At 45.8% G+C, this 23844-nt stretch overlaps 1 protein-coding gene across 1 annotated transcript in view; it reads left to right on the top strand.

The window, feature by feature from the left end:
- The window catches only part of LOC134193701 (uncharacterized), a 149615-nt gene that overhangs the window by 62158 nt on the left and 63613 nt on the right, over positions 1 to 23844 (top strand). The window contains exon 5 of the mRNA XM_062662539.1: positions 38 to 23821. Within this exon, the coding sequence (XP_062518523.1) occupies positions 38 to 23821 (23784 nt within the window). The remainder of the gene's footprint in view (positions 1 to 37; positions 23822 to 23844) is intronic.

Below are 23844 nucleotides of genomic sequence, written 5' to 3'. Positions count from 1 at the left end.
GATGCCAATGCGAACGTCATTAATGTGACTTTTTCAGCTGCTACTCTTGACGCTCTCCAGCAAGATAGCACGTTAGGAACGACTTTGAGCACGACGTATTTGTCCGCATTGAGCTATTCGTTTGAAGACGTGGCTGGCAACTCACTTGATGTCGTGGACAGAGACAATGCCATAAAGGCTGCGTCATTCACTAAAGACACATCAGCGCCAGTTCTTAAAGGATACAAATTGGACATAAATAGTGAAAAACTAGATCTCACTTTTTCTGAGGTCGTCAATACAAGTTCTTTGGTGTATTCTAAGATTATCCTTCAGAGCGATGGTGATTTCCAGTCTGCCACAACCATCACACTGTCTTCGAATGCATCGAGTAGTGGTAACCAAAGGATTATTTCTGTTGATATTGATGAAGCTAAAATGCATACGATCAAGCTGGACACCGGGCTGGCCGTAAGCAACGCAACCACTCATTTGAATCTGACGACAGACGTGATTAGAGATATGGCCGGAAACTCGTTTGCTGGATTACTCACTGCTTCCCCAAGTACAAACTTTGTAGGGGATTCGACCAGACCGGAAGTCAGTTCGTTTACGTTAGATCTGGGGACTCCCGAGCTTGTTTTGACGTTTTCCGAGCCCGTGTTTGCCAACTCTTTTAACGCGACCGAAATTACGTTACAGAGCTCTCAGTTTTCGCCCGTCGCTTCACACCGATTGTCCGCTAGCACGACAGTGAAGACGAAGACACCGTCTCATATCATAACGCTCGGTATAACGAGAAGTGACGTTGAAACGCTAAGTGACAACGACAACATTGGTACATCAGTTGATGACACTTATCTGTCTCTAACGGAAACAACAGCGAAGGACATGGTCAAGCTACAAGTTGTGCCATTGCCGGTCACGGATGCTAAAAAAGCCAGCACTTTTAAAAAAGATGATGTGCCTCCTATGTTGCTAAACTTTAATCTCGATATGAACAAGGGCGAGATAGTACTGACTTTTTCAGAGGCGATTAATGTGACGTCGTTCATATCTCAGGAACTGTTGTTGCAAAGCGATCGGGATGGATCGGGAGGCATCAGCTATAAGTTGACAGGCGGTACCGCGACGAAACCTTCTGCGACGGTTGCAACTTTGAATACTTTGACGTCTGTAGATCTGAACGCGATCAAGAAAGTGCGAGGTCTGGCCACCAGTGTGAGCGACACGTTCTTGTCGTTTTCGTCGTCTTTGGTTAAAGATACGACGGGTAACGTTGTTGTCGGCATAAATGCTACTAATGCAAAGAATGTGACAACGTTTACTCCGGATACTGAACCGCCTGTGTTGTCTTCTTTTTCTGTTGATTTGGACTCTGGCCGACTGAATCTGACGTTTGACGAGACAATTGACGCGAAGACTCTCAATCTAAGCCATCTCACTTTGCAAGACGGTCAGACTAGGTCTAGACAGAGTTACTCTCTCATTACAACGACGGCGCCGTCCACTAATGCGCTGTTTATCGAGGTCGATTTGTCTACCGAAGACTTGAATCACATCAAGATCAACAACCTGTGTAGTTTGGATACTGTTTGCTATGTAGTGCTAGGCAGTTCTGCTGTGAAGGATATGGCGGGTAATGGCGTGACAGAGATTGTAAACGGAAAAGCCAAGAAGGCTACTAATGTCGTTCCCGACACGACGAAACCTGAGCTACTACAGTTTGTACTCCTCGATTTGGATGATGGTCTGTTGGAGCTGTCTTTCACTGACGCCGTCAAGATATCTTCCCTGAAAGCTGATTTAGCCAGACTGCAAGACGATTATGGTCCGGACATCCAGTCCAAGAGACAACTGACGAATCCTACAAGTACGAGTAAGGACGGTTCAGTGGTGGTTATCACTCTCAGTGACGCGGACATTGACGCTTTGAAGGTTGAACGTGACAACAATTTTTGCTCTCGAAAGATAAACTGTTGGATTCGTTTTCCCGACAATTTTGTTACCGACGTGGCTGGAAATAATATTACCGCAATTGACGACAGCAATGATTTTAAAACTCAAGAAAGGGCTGAGAGTGTGATGGCAGACACTACTGCACCAAAGCTACTGGCATTCGACTTCGATTTGAATAGCGGCACGGTGAAACTATCTTTCGATGAAATTGTTGATTATCTCACTTTCGATCCTAAGAAAGTTACGTTTCAAGACACGGACAAGTCTAGGACAACGTTTTACACTCTGACAGGAGAGAAGTCGTTGAAGACGTCGTTTCTGTCTTCTGTCATTGAATTTGAAATACTCGACGCCGATCTGATCAAATTGAAGTCGGATGTGAACTTGACGTCATCAAGTTCGAAAACGTTTTTGTCCTTTTCCAGCGATATGATCCAAGACGCTTACAATAACGAAGTTACAGAAAGGAACGAGACTAATGCCGTTGGCGTTAGCGTGTCTGGTTACACTCCTGACATCAGCAAACCCATTCTGGAGAGTTTCGTGTTGTTTGACTTGACCAACGAATTGCTCGAGCTCTCCTTTTCTGAACCGATTGACCAAGATCAAATAACGTTCAGTGGCATAACTATACAGGCTGTAGAGACCGGTGGCAGCGCTAACTACAGTCTGACAGGCAAAAAGAGTGTATCCACCAAGACCGACAAGACTGTGCTACGAATTGTCCTGTCAGCCGAAGATATCCGCCAGTTGAAATTGCGGAGTAGTCTTGCTACAGCCAAGAGTAACACGTACGTCTCACTTTCTGACGCAGCTATTAAAGATCTTGCGGGAAATTTTGCGACGTCCGTCAGCGGCACGGCTGCCAAGAATGTTGCTACTTACGTCGCGGATGTTATCAATCCCAAGTTATCGAGCTTCGATTTCGACTTAAATTCTGGCTTGCTGACTTTGGTATTTGATGACGTCATGGACGCGACGAGCCTGGACGCTAGAAAGATTACGTTGCAGAGCAAGGTCGACGGCGGCAGTTCGTATCGTTTGACGGGCGGCACTCGTAGCACCATCAACGGTTACACATTGTCATTGAATCTGACTCTTGACGACTTGAACGAGATCAAGAAAATGACGGATTTGGCGACTGCAGAGAACAGTACCTACATCGTGTTTCCTGCTGAGACTGTGCGAGATGTCGCAAACGTGGAAGTGATTGCTGTGACGACGTTGCAGAGCAAGGTCGTAGGTCGCTTTACAAAGGATGTCACATCTCCGGAACTTGTGTCGTACAGTGTTGACATCGGAAACGGGGAGGCAACTCTCGACTTTTCCGAAGTCGTCGATCCTGCTACGTTTGATGCGACCGGCCTCACGTTTCAGAATAACAGAGATGCTGTTCTGGCCAGTGCGAGACGCAAACTGACTGCGGGTACAACCAATGCAACCAACGGGGTGACGTCTCTGACGTTTACGTTAGACATTTCCGATTTGAACGTCTTGAAGGAGCAAACTGATATTGCAACGTCTGTATTGGATACATTCCTTTCTTTGTTGTCATCAACTGTGAAAGATATGGCAGGTAATGCAATCGTTGCGATTCCATCGTCTAGTGCTAAACAAGCAAACCGCTATGATGAAGACAGAATACGCCCGACTTTGGACTCGTTTGATTTCGACCTCGACAATGGTCAACTGACTGTTCGATTTTCGGAAACCATCAATGCATCAACGATTGCTCCAGAGAATTTCATTCTGCAGAGCGATGCGGCTGGTACAGAATCAGTGACATTGTCGTCTGGCGAACCATCTACTACTGATTCTACTCAGATCACTGTAACAGTCTCTCTACCAGACCGGAACGTTCTGAAGGCGAGCAGGAACATCGGTACGGCAATGACCAACACTTATCTTTCTGTCAACTTGGCTGCTGTGTCAGATATGAGTGGCAATACGATTAGAGCTACGACGCTTGGCATTCCTGCGACGTCGTTCACTGATGACGACACTCCTCCGAAGCTTGATAGCTTTGAGCTTGATTTAAGTCTGGAAACGTTACGGCTGACGTTCGACGAGACCGCTGATGCCAGGTCTTTGAATGCTTCAGGCTTAATTCTCAATTCAAACGCGGACGGTTCTGGAACGAGTCTGCGGCTCACTGGAGGAACGACGATGTCTTCCGACGCTACCGTCATCGTCGTCGACCTCTTGTCTGCAGATGCGAACGTCTTGAAGAGCACATCAGGTTTTGGTGTGTTTACTGACAATACTTATCTTGCCGTGGAGAGTACCGCAATCTCTGACATGGCTGGCAATCCAGTCGATTCCGTTTTGGTTACAGAAGCCAAGAAGGCTTTAACCATTATCGCCGATATTCGCAAACCTTCACTAATCGACTTTGAATTCGACTTGAACGAGGGAGTGCTAACTCTTTCATTTGATGAGACCGTGGTTTCGACTTCTGTGAATGTTTCGGCTATAACTCTACGCAGCTCCGCCTCAGATGCAGTTACGACTTATGCATTGACCGGTGGTTCTAAGAGCTCCACAGACGATCTCGTGATTAAAGTGACTCTCACCAGTGGTGATCTGAATGCCATTAAGCAAGATACCACGTTGGCTGTTGCCAACTCGTCTACATACATATCATTTGTGACAGGTATGGCTAAGGACACGAGTGACAATGAAATCGCTGCTCTTTCTCTTCCGAAAGTTGTGAAGAACTATACGGCAGACATCAAACCACCCAGTCTGGCTAACTTCGATGTTCAGATGACCGATGGAACCGAGCCCCTCGAGATCGTTCTCTTATTTTCAGAAACTGTTGATGTGAATTCTGTCGATCCGACGGCAATAACGCTCCTTCCACTCGCGGGTGAGAGCGATAGCTTGAAGACTTTGCAGTTAACTGGAGGGACGGCCATCTCTCTCGACGTTACGTCAGTGAAACTGACTGTTACTTCGGACGACTTGCGGACAATCCGAAACCGAGCTCCGTTGTTTCAGACAGAAGCAAGCACTTTTATCAACATTACATCTTCTTTCGTCAAAGACGTTGCTGGTCGGTCTGTAGAAGCGAAATCGAACCTCAAAGTTCGCACACACACGGCTGACCTGACTAAAGCAGTATTGACTGCATTTTCTCTGGATATGAATTCTGCCGTTCTTGCATTGACGTTTAACGAGCAGATCGATCCCGCTTCTGCAAACGCGACGCAGATAACCATACAAAACAACAAGAGCAACCCAACGTCGAGCTACGTTTTAACTTCCAACAGTGTAGGCGCCGGTCTGGTTACGGATAACAAAGTCCTAGAAGTCAGTCTTCATAGAGATGATCTGAATCAACTAAAGCAAAGATCATTATTGGCTACTAGTCAAACGACTACTTACGTTGCGCTTTCTGAGACTGTGATCAAGGACATCGCCAATAATCTGGTCACGGCCATTGTTACCGACAACGCACAAAGGTCGTCGTCTTTTACTCCAGACACGACTCAACCCGAATTGACGTCCTATGAAGTGAATTTGAACACCGGAGTGGTGTTGATGACGTTTTCGGAGGTAGTGAACGTTACCAGCTTCGATGCCAAGCAGATGACCTTTCAGAATTCGAAATCGGCGTCTCCTTCGGAGAAGTATACTCTTACGGAAGGTTCTTCAAGCAGTCCTGTTGGAACAACAGTCGAATTTAAGTTAGCTGTCGTTGATCAGAATGAACTTTTGAAACTGAGCAATCTGATGACATCTCCAGACAATACCTTCTTATCGATTACAACCGATATGGTTAAGGACATGAGTGGCAATCTCGTTCGAAGAATAGTTTCAGCTCGTGCTCTTCAAGCTGATTCTTTGGATGCCGACAGCGACAATCCGAAGCTTGTGTCGTTTGATCTTGACTTGAACGACAGTACATTAACACTTAAGTTTAATGAGACAGTCAACGCCACGTCGTTGCAGTTGACTCAGCTACAGTTGCAGAACTTGAAATCTGCATCCACCGTGACTTACAAACTACAAACTTCAACTTACAATGGAGAGAACGGACCGTCGTTGGCGGTGGAGTTGAGTAACATAGACTCCAATACGATCAAGACATTGAATTTGTGCTCGGCGAAAAATGATTGTTTTATCTCATTTCCCAGCACGTTTGTGTACGATATGGCTGATCACAACGTTGTGGCAGTCGATGGGGAACAGGTGGACGCCTACACTGGAGATACGAAAAACCCAACTCTTGACAGTTTCAAGGAAATCAACTTAATCAACGGGACAATCACTCTTTCCTTTTCTGAAGCTGTTCGAATTTCGACCCTCGATGCCACAAAAGCTACTCTGCAAACTCTCTTTGAGTCTCCTGTGAGCTCGATGACACTGACAGGTGGTACGTCTGTTAGCCCAAATGGAGTTGAGGTAGTTATCACCTTGACTTCTACTGATCTAGAAGGTATCAAGAGCCAGGAGCATCTGTGCACGCACAAAGCTACATGTTATGTATTGATCACGAAAGGACTAGTGGAAGACATGTCTGGCAATGAGAACGATGCTGCCGGTCAAGAGTACCCTGGAAAAATCGTGTTATCTCTACAGGAAGACACTACTTCTCCTACAGTGAAGGATTTCACATTGAATATGACATCTGGAAGTCTTATTATTACATTTAGTGAGCCGGTGAAAGCAAGCGGAGTTATTCCAAAGGAGATCACTTTGCAGAGCAAAGCTCTTTCTTTGGGTGGTTCGTTGGAGCTTAATTTGACCGGCGGAACCGTTCCGTCATCGGACGGATTAACAAGTGTCGAGATTAAGTTGTCGTCATCGGACTTGAACACTTTGAAAGCGAGATCGTTTGCTACGAGTACGAACGATACATTTCTTAGATTGACGTCGAACGCAGCTCAGGACATGGCGCTCCGTCCAAACAACGTAGTCGCTGTAGCTGACGGAAGTGCGGTTCAAGTGACAACGTATGTTGGAGACACCGTTCCTCCAGTACTCAGCGAGTATCAGTTGGACCTGGACAAACACAAGCTCACATTGACTTTTGACGAAACGGTTGATCCTGCCAGTTTGACCGATTTTACGTCAATTTATCTGTATTCAACATCTACGGGCGGTACCAACTACACGCTAACGGGTGGTGCTGTGTCGGACACTCTACCGTCTACTGTTATGGTACTGGATCTCACTGACGACGACGTTGACAACATCAAACGGACGCCAGGTTTGGCTACGGACACCTCAACTACTTTTCTGTCTATTTCAGCAAATGTTGTTAACGATGTGAATGGAAACGGAAACGCTGCGGTAGATCGAATGCAGTCTACTGCTCACGTGGAAGACATGACGCGACCAGAACTTAGAAGCTTTACTATTGACATGCAGTCTGGATCTCTAAACTTGACTTTCAGCGACGTCGTGAAAGCGAGTACGTTTGATTCAACTGCTTTTGCTATTCAAGACGCTGGAACCGCTTCGCAATCCGTCAAACTAACTGAGACGACTGTCGCGGTTTCGAAGGATGGATACATGATACAGGTACAGATTTCGAGCTCTGATTTGTTTAACATCAAGAAAGTCCGAGGTTTAGCGGTTAACAAATCTACAACTTACCTGGTCATGCAAGCGTTTGCTATCGATGATCTTGATGACCGTGATGTTTTGGCTATTACTGACGGAAAAGCTCTCGCAGTGAAGACTTTCACTGGTGACACGACTCCCCCTGAAGTATCTAGTTATGTATTGGACTTGAACGAAGGCGAACTGCGGGTGACTTTTACAGATCATGTGGACATTGGTAGTTTTAGGGCTGACCGTGCTGCCATTCAGAACCGTCGTACAGGAAGCACGGAGAGTCTGACTCTGTCAACGAGTGTGTCTTCTCTTTCAGACAATGGAAAAACCGTTACTCTTTCAATTGCAAGTACTGACCTCAATGATTTGAAGAAGAATACTGAACTGGGAACAAACGAAAACAATACTTTCCTCAGTTTTTCAACTGGTTTGATCAAAGATTTAGGCGGAAATGAAGTGGATGCAGTAGACAGTGCGTCCGCATTATTAGCTGATCAGGTTTTGGAGGACAAGACGCCTCCAACTGTGGACGGGTTTTCTTTGGACATGGATAAAGGACAGTTGATCATGACGTTTTCTGAGACTGTTAGTGCAAGCACAATTGATGTCATGAAGTTTACAATTCAGCCTCGCGCCAATTCTACCGTTGTAATTGATCAGCGGGTTACCCTAACGGGTGGCTCTGCATCGATCTCTGATAGTCCTATTGTCACCGTTAATTTGACTAAAACAGACTTGGATAGTATCAAAGCTATTTCTACCTTGGCTTCCGAAATTACGAGTACATACTTGTCGTATGGTGTTGGAGCTATCAGGGATATGAACAGCAATTCGAATGAAGCTGTAGACGTCGGAGAAGGGAAAGCAGCCACTTCGTTTTCGAGAGACAATACCAGCCCCGAGCTCAGCTTTTACTCTGTGGACATGAATTTGGGACAGCTGTCTCTAACCTTCTCCGAAGTTATAAAATCAAGCTCAATTGTACTGTCCCAACTTACTCTACAGAGTTCTGCTACAAGCTCTGCTGTTTCCTACCAACTCACCGGGGGTGTGAAGTCGGTTGCCGATGCTACTGTTGTCAACATCACTTTAGCCGTCGATGATCTCAACGGTCTGAAAAAGGTTAAGGCACTATACACTTTTTTGGAAGATAGCTACTTGTCTTTCCCGTCGTCTGCTGTTGCGGATATGGCGTCTAACACCATAGTAACTGTTGCCAATACCAGCGCTCAACAGTCTATTTCGTTCATTGTGGATGATACTGCACCTACGTTTAGTGGATTCGACGTTGACATGGATGCAAGCACTCTGATTTTATCTTTCTCGGAGACTGTCGATAGTAGGAGCGTTAACGCAAGCTTGCTAACGTTCCAGAACAAGGCTACGTCTCCTGATCACCAGCATGTGCTATCGTCCTCTTCAGCAGTATTAATAGACGATACGAAGATCACGTTGATGCTCGATGACACAGACTTCGACGCTATTCAGCTCAACTCCAAGCTTGGCGTTTCTAAGTTTTCGTCATTTCTCGATGTTTCTACCGGTGCTGTAAAGGATATGGTCGGAAAGGCAATAATAGGGTTGACGTCCGGTCAAGAAGCAACAACGTATTTTCCAGACTTGAGGGGTCCGAAATTGCTATCATTCAACTTAGATTTTGGAGCAAACACAGTAGTAATGACTTTCGACGAGGTGGTCGATGTGGACACGTTGGACGTATCTGCTATGACACTACAGAGCACGAAAACAAGTTCAAACGTGACAAGAAACGTATCGTTAACTACTAGCACATCTAGTAGTGCCAACGGTCGAATTGTGACCGTCCAACTTAGTCTTACTGACTTGAATGCTCTATTGGATGACTCTGGTCTGGCGACGTCTAGGTCTAACACTTTCTTATCTTTAACTTCTGCTGCTATTAAGGACATAAACGGCAATGACTTAGATCTCAAGCCCATGGTAACTCAGGCTTCGAGCTTTAGTCTAGATGTCGTCGGTCCTGTTGTGGAAAGCTTTGCGTTGGACTTAAACGCGGGCCAACTGAACCTTACGTTTTCGGAATCTATAGAGGTTGCCACGTTTGACTCGACTAAGTTGATGTTTCATAATGTTTCAGATCTTGCAGCGTCACAACAGGTTACTCTTTCTGGCGGGTCTGCGTCGCTGCCAACACCTAAACTCATCGTCTTGAGTCTAAGTGCGAATGATCTCAATGCGATTAAAAGATCTAGGAAACTGGCTACTGGAATGACAGACACGTGGTTGACAGTTGATGCTGATGCTGTGTCCGATCGTAACGGGAACGCGGGGACGTCGAAATCTGCTCTTCTCGCTTCCATTTTTATTAAAGATTCGACTGGACCGACGTTTTCTGCTTTTACAATTGATATGAATCTCGGGCAGTTGACTTTGTCGTTTGATGAAACGATGGACTCCGCGTCAATTCTTCTGATCGGCATCACTTTGCAAGACAACAAGACGCTCATCGAGTATAAACTGACTCCATCTACTAGCATCTTGTCAAGCGAGGACAGTGAGGAGGTAGTCATTACATTTTCAAACTCCGACTTGAATGAGCTGAAACGTCTTCCCTTTTGTACCGTTGCGTCGAATTGCTATGTGTCGTTTACGTCGAATGCTTTGCAAGACACCAGTGGGAATAATGTTGTTGCTCGCCCTGATGGCAGTGCGGCTAAAGCAGACACTTATATTCCAGACGCAACCGATCCAGAACTGGGAGGTTTTACCGAGTTTGATCTTGATGCGGGTGTGCTAACGCTGTCTTTCTCCGAGACGGTGCAAGCATCAAGTTTGCGTGTGTCCGACATCACTTTGCAGGACTGGTATCAAACAACAGGCATGGGTACCGTCGTGGAGACTACGTATATCCTGACAGGTGGTAGTACATCAAGCAAAAACGGTTTACTCATAACAGTAAATATGACTTTGGGCGATTTGGACAATATCAAGATTGACGACGATTTGTGCACTGAAGGTTCCAATTGCTGGGTTCGGTTCCCTGTGTCTCTGATTAAGGACATGGCTGGTCGAAACGTAACTGCAGTCGAGGACACCAGTGACTACGAAGCTGCTCACACTGCTGCTGTATTTATGCCTGATGTTACGTCACCAAAAATCACTAGCTTTGACTTTGATTTGGACTCGGAAACAATGACTTTGAAAGCGGACGAGCCTGTACGTGTAAACACGTTTGATTCCAAGTCTATCACCATACAGTCTGGTCTGTCGTCTGATGTAAGTTACACATTAACTGGAGAGAAGGCTGTGTTGACTGCAAGGAATGGTAGAGAAATTCAGTTTACGTTACTAGATGAAGACGTGCTGAAGATAAAAGCAGATCTCAGACTCGCAACGTCAAACGAAACTACTTACATGACTTTCACGGGAGACATGATTGAAGACATGGTGCTCAATACGGTAGGCTCAGTGACAAAAGGCAACGATGTGGTACCTCGCTTAAACGGTACATCTGCTTTGCAAGTTAGTGTTCTGACCTTGGATGATACGCCACCAGAAATGATATCTTTCTTACAACTGGACATGAATGCCGAAGTTCTTCAACTCTCCTTTAGCGAACCGATCGACGAGACGTTTAAGAACATCAATTTTAGCGCGATTACATTTCAAGGTGAAGCAAGCGGTGGTCAGAATTATTCTCTGACGTCGGGCAAGGACGTCGAAGTTATCTCGGACAGGACGATACTGAAATTTGGTCTAGTGGCGGACGATGTACGTGAGATCAAGGTGCGCCTCGATTTAGCCACGTCTCAAGCTGATAGTTATATATATGTTTCAGCGAATGCCGTAAAGGATGTTTTCGGAAACGGAATTTTAGATATGAAATCTAGCGATGCTCTTCAAGTTCAAACGTATGTTCGAGATTCGACAGGTCCTAGTCTTACAACCTTCACTTTCGATTTGGATAGGTCGATTGTTTCGATGACGTTTGATGACATCATGAAATCTGGGTCACTGCTGGCTGAGAAGATAACTCTTCAAGGAGACGAATCTGGCTCATCGACGGATAACGTGTATCAGCTGACGGGCGGAACAACAAAGAGTAGAAACGGTTATACAATCGTTCTCGATCTACTGAAGTCTGACGTCGATAATATCAAGAAACGACGAGGTCTTGCTACACGGAAGAACGACACCTTTATTGCGTTTACTGCGGACATGTTGGAGGATGTTTCTGGAGTCGATGTGATCAGCATTCCAACATCAAGTGCCAAGCTGGCTGCAGAGTACTTTGGCGACGAGAGTGACCCTTCTCTTGTCTCGTTCACGATCGACGTTACGGTTGGTTCACTGAGTTTGAAATTTAACGAGACGGTTGACACGGCCACGTTCGATCCAAAGCAGTTGACGCTGCAGAATAATAAGAATAGCTCATTGGCGACACGCACGTATACGTTGACAGGTGGATCTGTAGAATCCGGGCCATCAGATTTCTTCAACGTTACCTTGAGTGCCGATGACTTGAACACTTTGAAGAGATTTACGGATCTTGCTACCAATACAGCGAGTACTTTCTTGTCGGTTGCATCAACGGCGATCTCTGACCTAAATGGTAATCAATTGATGGCTGTACCAGAGTCGGATGCGTTACAAGCATCAACGCACATCTTGGACGACGTTGCTCCTGTTTTGGTGTCCTACGATTTGGATTTGGACGAGGACACTCTGACCCTCACGTTTTCGGAAACGGTTGACGCCGTATCTGTTGTTCCATCGAAGTTTACACTGCAGAGCAGCGCTAGTGCTCTACAAGACGGATTTTACAAACTGACCGGAGGAACGGTGTCGACTGCAAACAGTTCTAAAATCACCATTGACCTGTCTCGCGATGATGTTAATGCAATCAAGCGGAACAGAAACGTGGCAACTTCTGCTGATTCTGCTTTCTTGGCTTACGAGTTTGACAGCTTTCGAGATATGAACAGTCAGAAGGCGGTCGCCAAGGCGTTGGGATTGCAAGTCGGTACATATGTTAATGATAGTAGGAGTCCCGAGATTGAGGTTATTGACTTTGATTTGTCTCTTGGAACGATGCGACTTAAATTTTCCGAGACTGTAGATACCGCAACTTTGAACATGAGTGGTGTGTCTGTGCAAAACAAAGCCATCGGTTTCACGTCTGGCGTCCCGCTGACGGGTGGAACGACATCGGCGGCGCCGTCTGACGACTTTGTTGTGAACCTGCAAGAATCGGACTTGAATTCGATCAAGAAACTGGCTAGTGTTGGAACGGGTAAAGATAACACGTTCTTTGCTTTTGAATCGTATACTGTCAAGGACATGAACGGTAATCTTTTGGAGAGAGTGCCCGACACTGCTGCTAAGCAGGTGAGCAACTTCACTTCTGACACCGCACCACCAACACTGTCGTCGTTCAAGCTCGACGTGGATGCTGGGACTATCACTCTTTCGTTCTCGGAGACGGTCGACTCTGCTTCTTTGTCTTTGACGGGTATTTCTATTCAGAACCATGCGTCTGCACCTTCTGCGTCTTACCGTTTGACGGGTGGAGACTTCTTGAAGCAGAAAGATCCTGTAGTGGTTGTGAACATTTCAACTACGGATCTCAATGCTATTAAGAACGACACGCTTTTAGCAGTAGACGTTGCATCAACATATATTGTTTTGGACCACAATTTCATTAAGGACGTATCGGAGAACCCTATTGCAAAGACGTCGGCTATCCAAATTATTAATGAAGACTATACCGTGGACAGTACACCTCCTCAGCTGGTATCCTATACTCTGTTCATGGTTGACTCCAAAGTGCCCTTGTTAATCACTATGACATTTTCAGAGACCGTTACTGCATCGACGCTGGACACCAACTCGATAACGTTGTTTCAGGTTCCAGACTCTTCGAATAATTATACTTTAACGGGGGGTACGGCATTGTCGACCAGCTTTACCACGTTGCAGATATCTGTTACCGACAGTGATCTGAAAGCACTACGTGCTAGGCCGCCTCTGGCATCATCTAAAGCTACAACGTATCTTAGTATGTCTGCTGGCGGCGTGCAGGATGCCGCAAGTTTGTCTCTATTGTCTGTTGTGAACTCTCAAGTAAAAGACTACACTGCTGACTTGACGCCGCCTTCGGTGACCGCTTTCTCGTTGGACATGAATTCCGCTGTTATGACGTTAACGTTTGATGATGTAGTAAAGCCCGAAGCGTTGCAAGCAACAAGAATCAGACTGCAGGATATGCAGAATGGCAGCGGTGAGTTCTATTCATTGACCGGTGGACAATCCTTAACAGTTTCTTCAGCGACAGAAATAGAAGTATCTTTGAGTGGGGAAGACATGAATGCGCTTCGTGTGAGGAAAACGTTAGCAGTAAATAAGGCGTCGACATTTATTTCTGCCGATACGGGAGTTATCTTGGATGTCGCGGACAACGAGGCATCAAACATTGCTAGAACTAATGCAACAATGGTGACGAAATTTACGACCGATGTCACATCTCCTCGTCTAGTCAGTTATGATTTCAACCTATTCACACGAACTCTAAATATGACTTTCTCTGAAGCCGTTAACGCATCGTCCTTCAGTTCGTCGTCTGTCACTCTTCAAAGTGCTCGCTTTGCAGCGTCAGAGAGTCACGGACTTAGTGGTGGTACCGTTTCTAGTGAAGACGGCACGGTTCTCGTATTGACTTTCTCAGCTGAGGATTCTGATGCGATCAAGAAGCTTGCCTCACTTGCAACGTCCTCCACCAATACCTTTTTGAGTATGACTCGTGAAGCAGTAAAAGACATGTTTGGAAACGACGTCAATCGTATTTCAGCTTCATCTGCTCTCCAGGTGTCTAAGTACGGAGAGGATGTTTCGAGACCGAATCTGTTGTCATTTGACGTCGATATGAACGCTGGTACTTTTGTTCTGAGCTTTGACGAAACTGTAAATGTTGCTAAGATGAATGTATCCGAGATCTCGTTTCAGACACGCAACAGTTCTGACGGAATAAGTTATCAGTTGACGTCAACTCCTCGACCAATCGAGAATAATGCGCAGGTCGCTTTTAGTTTCTCATCCGGAGATGCAAATGAGTTGAAACGCCTTGAAGTTTGCTCAAAAGCAGACAACTGCTTTGTGTCAATTTCATCCGATTTGGTTGCTGATATGGTTGGACTGTCCGTTGTTTCTGTTCTCAGTGGAGCAGCCAAGAAAGTCAGCTCATATAAGGGAGACACGACTGGGCCTGCTATATCGAAATTTGCTGCTCTGGATTTAGTGGCCGGACAATTAAATGTGACGTTTGACGAGACGGTGGATACAGCTACTCTCAATGCTTCTAAGATCACGTTGCAAGGTTTGTTCGAAAGATCTGGCGACATCGAAGCATACAGTCTGACTGGTGGTCATACTAACAGCTTGAACGGAGAGACCGTGTCTATAATACTCAATGATGCTGATCTTTCGACGGTTCAACAGCTTTCCGACCTTTGTAGCAAGAGAAGCGACTGCTACCTGACGGCAACCGTTGATCTTATACGGGACATAAATGGCAACCCGAGTCAAGCACACGTGTCTGGTGCTCCCGGATTGATTGTTACCACCTTCATTGCTGACAGAACAAAGCCTACGCTGGACGGATTCACTCTCGACGTCAAAGCTCGTTCATTGACGTTGACGTTCTCCGAGCCAGTGCGCGCTTCCAATCTGGTAGTAACGGAGATTGGATTGCAAGATAACAAAACTGCTGTGGAAACATCACTTCCACTGACCGGTGGAACGGTACTGTCGGCAGACGGAGAAACGGAAGTCATCATTAGGATGTCTGTTAGAGACCTGGACTCCTTGAAAGCTAAGACATTCGCTAAGAGTATACAGGACACCTACATCACAATCAGTGCGACCGCTATTGTCGACATGGCTAATAACTTCGTTGTGCCCATTGAGAATGGTGATGCATTACAGTCTACCGGGTATATGCCCGACTCAGACCCACCGGTTCTAAACGAATTTCAGTTCAACCTAAACGACGATCAGTTGACTCTATCGTTCAACGAACCCGTTAAACCATCGTCAGTTGATTTCAGCAAACTATCATTACACTCGAAGGCAATTTCTGGAGTTACATTGAATTTGACTGGTGGATCTGTAGATGGGGACTCTGCGGTCTATTCGAAGGAAGTGACTCTTAAACTTTCCAGTGGCGATATCAGTACGATCAAGCGCACTCCTAATTTTGGAACGAATCAGACGAACACTTATCTTTCGTGTGAACCAGGATTTGTGACCGATACGAGCGACAACGAAATCGGCGCGGTATCTCGACAGCAGGCTACCGTTCTCGAGGTCGACGTCACTCGACCACAGCTAAGCGACTTCAGTATCGACATGCACACTGCGTTCTTGAATTTGACATTTGATGACATCGTCAGTGCTGCCTCGTTTGACGCCAGAGCGTTGACGATTCAAGCTTCAGCTTTGGTTGGAGACGACGGCAAGTTTTATACTCTCACAAAGAAGGTTACCCCAGTGACAAAAGACGGATATGAAGTTGCGTTTGAGATCGATCCTGTCGACTTGCTTGGAATGAAGTCTGTTGTGGGACTTGCTGTGTCGAAGGAGACGACATGGTTGGTTATGCAGGCGTTTGCTGTTGACGATGTCGAAGGCACTGACGTGTTAGCTATAACAAACGGAAAAGCAGTTCAAGTTAAAACATTTAGACCTGATGGTACCGCGCCTGTATTGGCGTCGTTTGATTTGGATATGACGGAGGGACTATTGAATGTAACGTTTACCGATACGGTAAATGTAGACACGCTGCTGTTGGGAGGTATCACGCTTCTAAACGGCAGGAATGGTAACTCGTCGTTTACTCTCTCTGGAGGAGACTCACAGAGATCTACGGATGGCAAGACGATTAGCATTACATTCACTGTGGACGATTTAAATTCTATCAAACGACTTACGACTTTAGCTACTAGCCTCGCGAGCACATACATCAGCATAGCGAGTGGAATAGTTCGCGATATGGCTGGAAACAACGCTACTGCTATACCTCAGGCGTCTGCAATGAGTGTCAATAATTTCATCAAGGACAGTAAGGAACCGGTGCTGACGTCTTACTCTTTAGATATGGACAGTGGACGTTTACATCTTACGTTTTCTGAGACTGTGGATGCTAGTTCTTTTGATGTCAAGGGAATTACCTTTCAGCCGTTTGAGAATTCCCTGTCAAGTAATCAGAGTTTCGCTTTGACATCTGGTAGCTTCTCGATGGACTATGGCACGATTGTCAGTGTCAACTTGACGTCTGGCGATGTGAATGGCATCAAGGCAATCGCAGCTTTAGCTATATCGGATAGTAGCACTTTTCTTTCTCTCGTTTCGACTACTATCAGTGACATGAGTGCTAATAGTGTCACAGCGATACAGATTGCCAGTGGACAGAGAGTGGATACTTTCACTGTGGACAATACATCTCCACAGTTGACGTCGTATGATCTCGATATGGACGAAGGAGTTGTTTTGTTGACGTTTAGCGAGACTATCAAGTCCAGTTCAATCCGTTATCCTTCGATCACATTTTACTCAACATCTGATCCGCTCACGGCAAATTCATACACTCTCACCGTCGGGGGTACTTCTTCAACTAATTCGGTCAATCTTAACGTTACGTTTTCGCGTACAGATCTTGACGAGATTCAGAAAGAGCCAACCCTTCTGGCAGACAAGAGCTCGACGTATCTCAGCGCTCTGACTACTGCGTTCACTGACATGCAGGGAAATGCAATGGAGTCGATCGAATCTACGTCGTCTTTGCAGGTGAACGTCTTCACGCCAGACGCGAAACCACCTTCACTCGTTGCAACGACGCTAGACATGGACAGTGGCCAACTGCGTCTCACGTTTTCTGAAATCGTCAACGTCAGTTCAGTTCAACTAGACAAAGTATTGGTCAGAAGTCAGTCATCTCTTACTGGAGGAGAAGAGATAATGTTGTCTGGAAGTAACACTGTTGGAGGCAATAGCCTTGTCGTCACTGTGATGATCAGCCAATCGGATTTTGATGCGATAAGGACCAATCGTGGACTGGCTGTTGATGCATCTAGCTCGTTCGTATTGTTACAGAATAGTACGCTCAAGGATATGAGTGACAATGAATTCCCAGCGCTGTCTGCTGCCGAGGCTGTAACATTTATTCCTGATGAACAGCCACCACAATTGGATTCATTCAGTTTGCATCTCGACAGCCCTGGTGAGTTGAGACTGACGTTTATTGAGGCTGTGGACGTTACTTCGTTGGATGTGACCGGGTTTCGCCTCCAGAGCAACAACGACACCTTAGTGCTACCGGCTTTGTCACGAACTCTTAGCGCTGGAGTTACTACATCAAGTAGTCCGGATGGGGCCAAAGTGACACTTAGTTTGGGACCGTCAGATTTAAATGACATCAAATCGAAGAGAGCTCTAGGTAGTGCTATTTCAAATAGTTTCTTGGCTGTAGACTCGAAGGCCGTAAAGGATATGGCTGGCCTGGCTGTAGAGGAAATCTCATCTTCGTCCGCTAAACAGGCTTCGTCGGTGTTTCCTGATCAGACTTCACCGACCTTGACTAGATTTGATTTGGATATGGATCAAGGCGTGATGTCGCTGACGTTTTCAGAGGTTATTGATATTGCTACAATTCAGTACGAGGAGTTGAGTCTTAAGTCCAATGGCACAGGAGGGGAGAAAGTAGCTCTTACGGGAGTTAAGTCCAGAGTCATAGACGGAGTTGTTGTGAACATCACTCTCTTGGACGTCGATCTAGATGGCGTAAAGACGGCACAAACTCTAGCTGTTGACAAGTCATCGACATTTATTGTCATCTCCTCCACATTTGTGTCGGACATGAACGGAAATGCAATTACTTCTATTGTAGATTCGAAGGCAGACTCTGTAACAGAGTACGTTCCAGACGTGAGTTCACCTAGACTCGTTACCTTCGATATCGATATGAGGATTGTCTCTATGACTTTGCACTTTGACGAAGCGGTCAACGCACAGACATTCAATCTGACGCAGTTCACACTGCTGAGCTCTTCTGCCCGTGCTGATACATCATTCACCTTATCTGGCGGTACTTACGACTCAAGTGTCGACACTCGAGACGTTAGTATTGATTTATTGAAGGAAGATCGTAACGAGATAACTAGGCTTTCCCTTTGTGATGCCGAGACGACTTGTTTCCTCTCGTTGACAACTGATGGAGTTAATGACATGTCTGGCAATAAAGTGTTTGCTGTTGATAAGGAATCTGCTATGCAAGTGACCAACTACGTGGCAGACACCAGTAGTCCTTCTCTTGCACAGTTTACTTTGCTGGATCTCGACGGAGGAATGATCACTCTAGAGTTCTCCGAGACGGTAGACTCAGCCACTGTGAACGTGTCTTTCATTACTTTACATAGCAGCCACGACTCGGCGAGCAACATTCCTATAACAGCCGGCAATCTGACAACTCAAGATTCGACGTTTGTGACTTTTGAAATGGAGAAGACAGATCTAGATGCATTGAAGTTGGACACCACTATTTGTACGAGTGAAAGAAATTGCTTTGTTCGGTTCACATCTAGTCTTTTGAAAGATACGCGTGGAAATAACGTCACCGCCGTTAATGTTGCTCCACCACAGGACTTTCGTACTAATGAGAGAGCAACGACTGTTGAAGGTGATGCGACACCTCCTGCAGTCGACGGATTTAGCCTGGATGTAAATTCTGGTCTTCTAACGGTGACGTTTGACGAGCCAGTGAGATTTATAACTCTAGATCCGACAGCGGTCACTCTACACAACCTCGGCAAGTCATCTTCTCTTACTCTAACTGGAGGAGTCCGCAGAACTTTGATCAACGGTTTGACTGTGGCGCTTACTCTGTCCGATGCCAACTTGGTGTCTCTTAAAGCAGACGGTAACCTAGCAACGTCTAACTCGGACGTTTATTTTTCAAGCACGAGCAGGTTGATTCAGGACATGAGCAATCTGGCCGTTAAAAACGCGTCAAACATAACCGTGAATTTGCTAAGACCCGATGTCACCGATCCCACAGTCGTTAATTTTGCCAAACTGGATATTGACACATTCAAAGTCAACATTCTGTTTTCCGAACCAATGGATAAGGATGTATTTGTGTCTAGCGGCGTCACTCTCCTATCATCTTCGTCAGGTGGCGTCAATGTTACGCTGAATGGTGGAACTGTTGATTACTTAGCCGACGACAAGAAGGAACTCAGTATAACACTACTGGAAGTTGACGTCACGCAGATCAAACTTCTCAACTTGGGAACAAAGAAGAGTGACAGTTTTATTTCGATCGCTGCTAATTCGTTCAAGGACATGGCAGGGAATGGAGTGGAAGGAGTGCCATCAAATGCGGCTCGGAACGTAGAGGTTTATCAGGAGGATACAACCAAACCGTCAATAAAGACGTTTGCGTTAGATCTGAAGGAAGATCGGTTGGCATTGACTTTTGATGACGTCATGGACGCGATCACGCTCGACCCAACTAAGATTACGTTGCAAAGTGCAGTGGACGGCGGCACTCAGTATACTCTAACCGGAGGAACGACATTAAGCAACAACGGTTACGTTATTGTAATCGATTTGACTGATGAGGATCTTAACCAACTTAAGATGAAGCGTAACCTAGCAACCGGTATAAACAACACTTACTTGTCTATCCAAGCTTCGGCTATTAAGGACATGGCCGACCTTCCCGTATTTTCGATTGTGTCAGATTCTGCTCAACGGGCAGCATCTTTCGTTGGCGATGGGAATAGTCCAAGCTTGATATCGTTCTTCTTTAGCGTTGATACTGGCATTCTATCTCTGAAGTTTTCTGAAGCTGTCGATGTGGAGACCCTTTCTCTTGAAGAAATAACTCTTCAAAATGCTGAGAAACAGTTGGACTCCGTTCGTGAACGAATTCTAACCGGAGGCACTGCGACTCCGAACTCAACGGCTGTGCAGTTTGACGTCGTTCTCAATGATGATGATCAGAACAACATCAAGACGTTTTCCGATCTTGGTACTTCAACGAACAATACGTTTTTGGTTATGACACAAAGAGCAATCAAGGACATGAATGGGAACGAAGTGAACGAGGTCCCCCCTGATAATGCTAGGCAGTCTTTGACGCATACACCGGACTCCACTGCACCTCAGCTGACGCTATTTGAGTTTGATCTAGATGAAGGACTCTTGAAATTGACGTTTTCTGAGACCGTCAATGCGTCGACGTTGACACCCAGCAGCTTTACCCTTTCGAGTACCGCTTCCGTGACAGGAGACATGTACCGTTTGACGGGTGGAACATCTTCGACTACAGACAGTACTGTGGTAGAAATTGAGCTGACGGAAGACGACCTGAATTCTGTGAAGGCGCTTCCCGACCTTACTGTTTCTACTGCTAATACTTATCTCAGCCACTCGTCAAATGCCGTTAAAGACATGAACAACAACGGTATCGGGAACCGTCCTGTCGTTAATGCTGTTATGGCGGTTGCTGTCGAGACTGACAGAACGCCACCTGTTTTGCGAAGCTTTGAGTTCGACGTCGGCGCTGGAAAGCTGACCTTGTCGTTTTCAGAGACTGTCAACGTTTCGTCTCTCCATGTCGGCCTCATTGCTCTTCAAACGGCCAGTGATGACAGTACGATTTCCTTATCTTTGTCCGGTGGAAATACGTCTACCGAGCATTCTTCAACAGTGACAATCGACTTATTGACAACTGATTTGAACAAGCTGAAAGAAAATGAACAGTTAGGAACGACGGTGTTTAACACATACTTATCGTTTCCATCAGGTTTGGTCAGTGACATGTCTAACAACAGCATCACTGCAAAACCGTCTTCTAATGCTGAACGAGCCAATCAACTTTTCGAAGACAAACTTTCGCCGGTTCTAGACCGTTTTGACTTGAATCTAACAGATGGAACTTTGACACTGTCGTTTTCCGAATCTGTAAACGTCGGAACATTTATGTTTGACGCTCTTCTTCTTCAGAGCACTTCTGGCAGTGCTGATACAAGTTACCAATTCACCGATGGCGAAACGTCCAGTGCCAATGGACCAAACGCTGTCGTCAGCTTAACTTTAACAGATCTTAATGCCATAAAGAAGATCACCACATTTGCTACGTCATCTCTGAATACTTTCCTGTCTTTCAGTTCGAGCGTTGTTGAGGACATGAATGGCAATGGTGTCACGGAAAGAGGCAATGACAGCGCTCTCCAAGTTTCTTTGTTTACGAAAGACTCAGTGAAACCGGAACTGGAATCTTTCGAACTCAAAATGGTAGGAGACGTTCCTCCTCTGGTCGTCGTACTTCATTTTTCGGAGACAGTGAAATCTAGTAGCCTCGTGGTTGCCAACATCACGTTGCAATCCATGGCTAACAGGTCTGCTCTTAATGTTCAGTCTTTCGACTTGCGCAGTGGAAGCGTTTCATCTGATGATTCTGACACCCTTGAAGTGACGATCTCGGAGGCTGATCTGTCTGCAATAAGAGACTTGTCACCTTTAGGCTCAATGCTAAATAACTCTTTCTTATCGATTTCTGCTAGTTCAGTCGAGGATATGGCTGGAAATCAACTCATTGAGATAGCGTCTTCGTCAGGCTTGCAAGCCGCGTCGCACACAGCAGATTTGACTCCACCTAAAATATCCAGCTTTAACTTTGATTTAGACGCAGGTTTGTTGACCATCCAAATGAATGAAGCGGTTAAGTCTGAAAGTCTGAATTCATCGAGGATTACTATACAGAATGATGGAAAGTCAGCAACATCAAATTACGTTCTCACTGGAGGCGTTTCCAGGCGAGTAACTGGCAACACAGTTGAATTGGCGCTATCTGCAATTGATCTGGATCAATTGAAGCTTGTTCCTGATTTGGCCGTTTCTACCGCTACGACGTTTATCTCTGCACAGCTTGGTTTTATCACTGACGTTGCAGAAAATCAGGCAGACGCTATTTTGTCTACATCAGCTACTCAAGTGTCTGAGGTTACAATCGATACGATCCGACCACGGTTGGAATCGTTTGATTTTGATCTCGACTCTGGTCGTTTGACTTTCGTATTTACAGAAGTTGTTAATGCTTCTTCTCTGAACACAAACTATGTCACTCTCCATAGCTCTGGCGATTGCGGTGGACAGGAATATACTTTAACAGGAAGCACCGTTCTTACTGAAAATGGCCGAACTCAAGAAGTGAGGCTGTCGGAGAAAGATCAAAATGAAATCAAGAAGTTGAACCAGCTTGCTGTAGACGAGAACTCAACATACATCGCCATCGTCGTTCCTGCCGTTAAAGACAAGTCAGGCAATGATATACAGCCAGTGTCTTGCTCTAAGGCGGAGAAAGTAAGCGTATACATGAAGGACGCAATTAGTCCGTCTCTTAATGCATTCTCTTTGGATCTCGATTCTGGTTCATTGTCTTTAACATTCTCGGAGACTGTCAACGTGTCTTCATTTGATATATCAGCTTTGACCCTGAGCGACGACGTTGGGTTAGCGTCGTCAACATTGGCTTTGACTACGAGTTCGATTACACACGGAGACGCACCAATCGTTGACGTCACACTTTCGCAGACCGATCTGAACACACTGAAGAGTACGACGGATTTGTGCACGGTTACGAGCAACTGCTATGTCACATTTGCACAAGGTTCTGTTCTAGACATGGCCAATTTGAAGGTCGACGGGATCGTCGCCGCAAACGCTACTATGGCGGCTGCCATTGTAGAGGATAAGACGTCTCCCGAGTTGACGGAATTTACGGAGTTTAATCTTGAAGACAACACGTTGACGCTGACGTTCAGCGAAAGCGTGAACAGCTCAACATTTAATCCGTCTGCTATCACGTTGCAAAGCTTATTTGAGAATCCTATTGGCAAACATCAGTTGACAGGAGGATCTTACGTTGTAGAAAACAACACCATTGTCAAGTTGACTCTCCTGTCTGACGACATCGTGGCTATCAAGACAGACTCAGATCTTTGCGTACGACGCGGTAACTGCTACATTACAGTGAGCGACGATTTAGTGAAGGACACGAGTGGAGTCTCTGTCGCTGAGATTGTCGATGGATTTCCCGGAAAGATCGTCAAGTCTTTCAAACAAGATGTTACCAGTCCGGTGCTGCTCGAGTTTAGCCTCGATATGAACCAGGCGTTGCTCAACCTGACATTCGACGAGCCTGTCAAAGTGTCGACCTTGTCGACGTCGGAGATCACATTGCAGGATAATTCGTCAAGAACATCGTCTTATCAGCTGACCGGTGGAACTACAAGTAGCACTAAT

Source organism: Corticium candelabrum, chromosome 18, assembly GCF_963422355.1.
Source record: "Corticium candelabrum chromosome 18, ooCorCand1.1, whole genome shotgun sequence".
In the NCBI taxonomy this organism is placed as follows: Eukaryota; Metazoa; Porifera; class Homoscleromorpha; order Homosclerophorida; family Plakinidae; genus Corticium; species Corticium candelabrum.
This window is presented reverse-complemented; position numbering and strand designations above follow the sequence as displayed.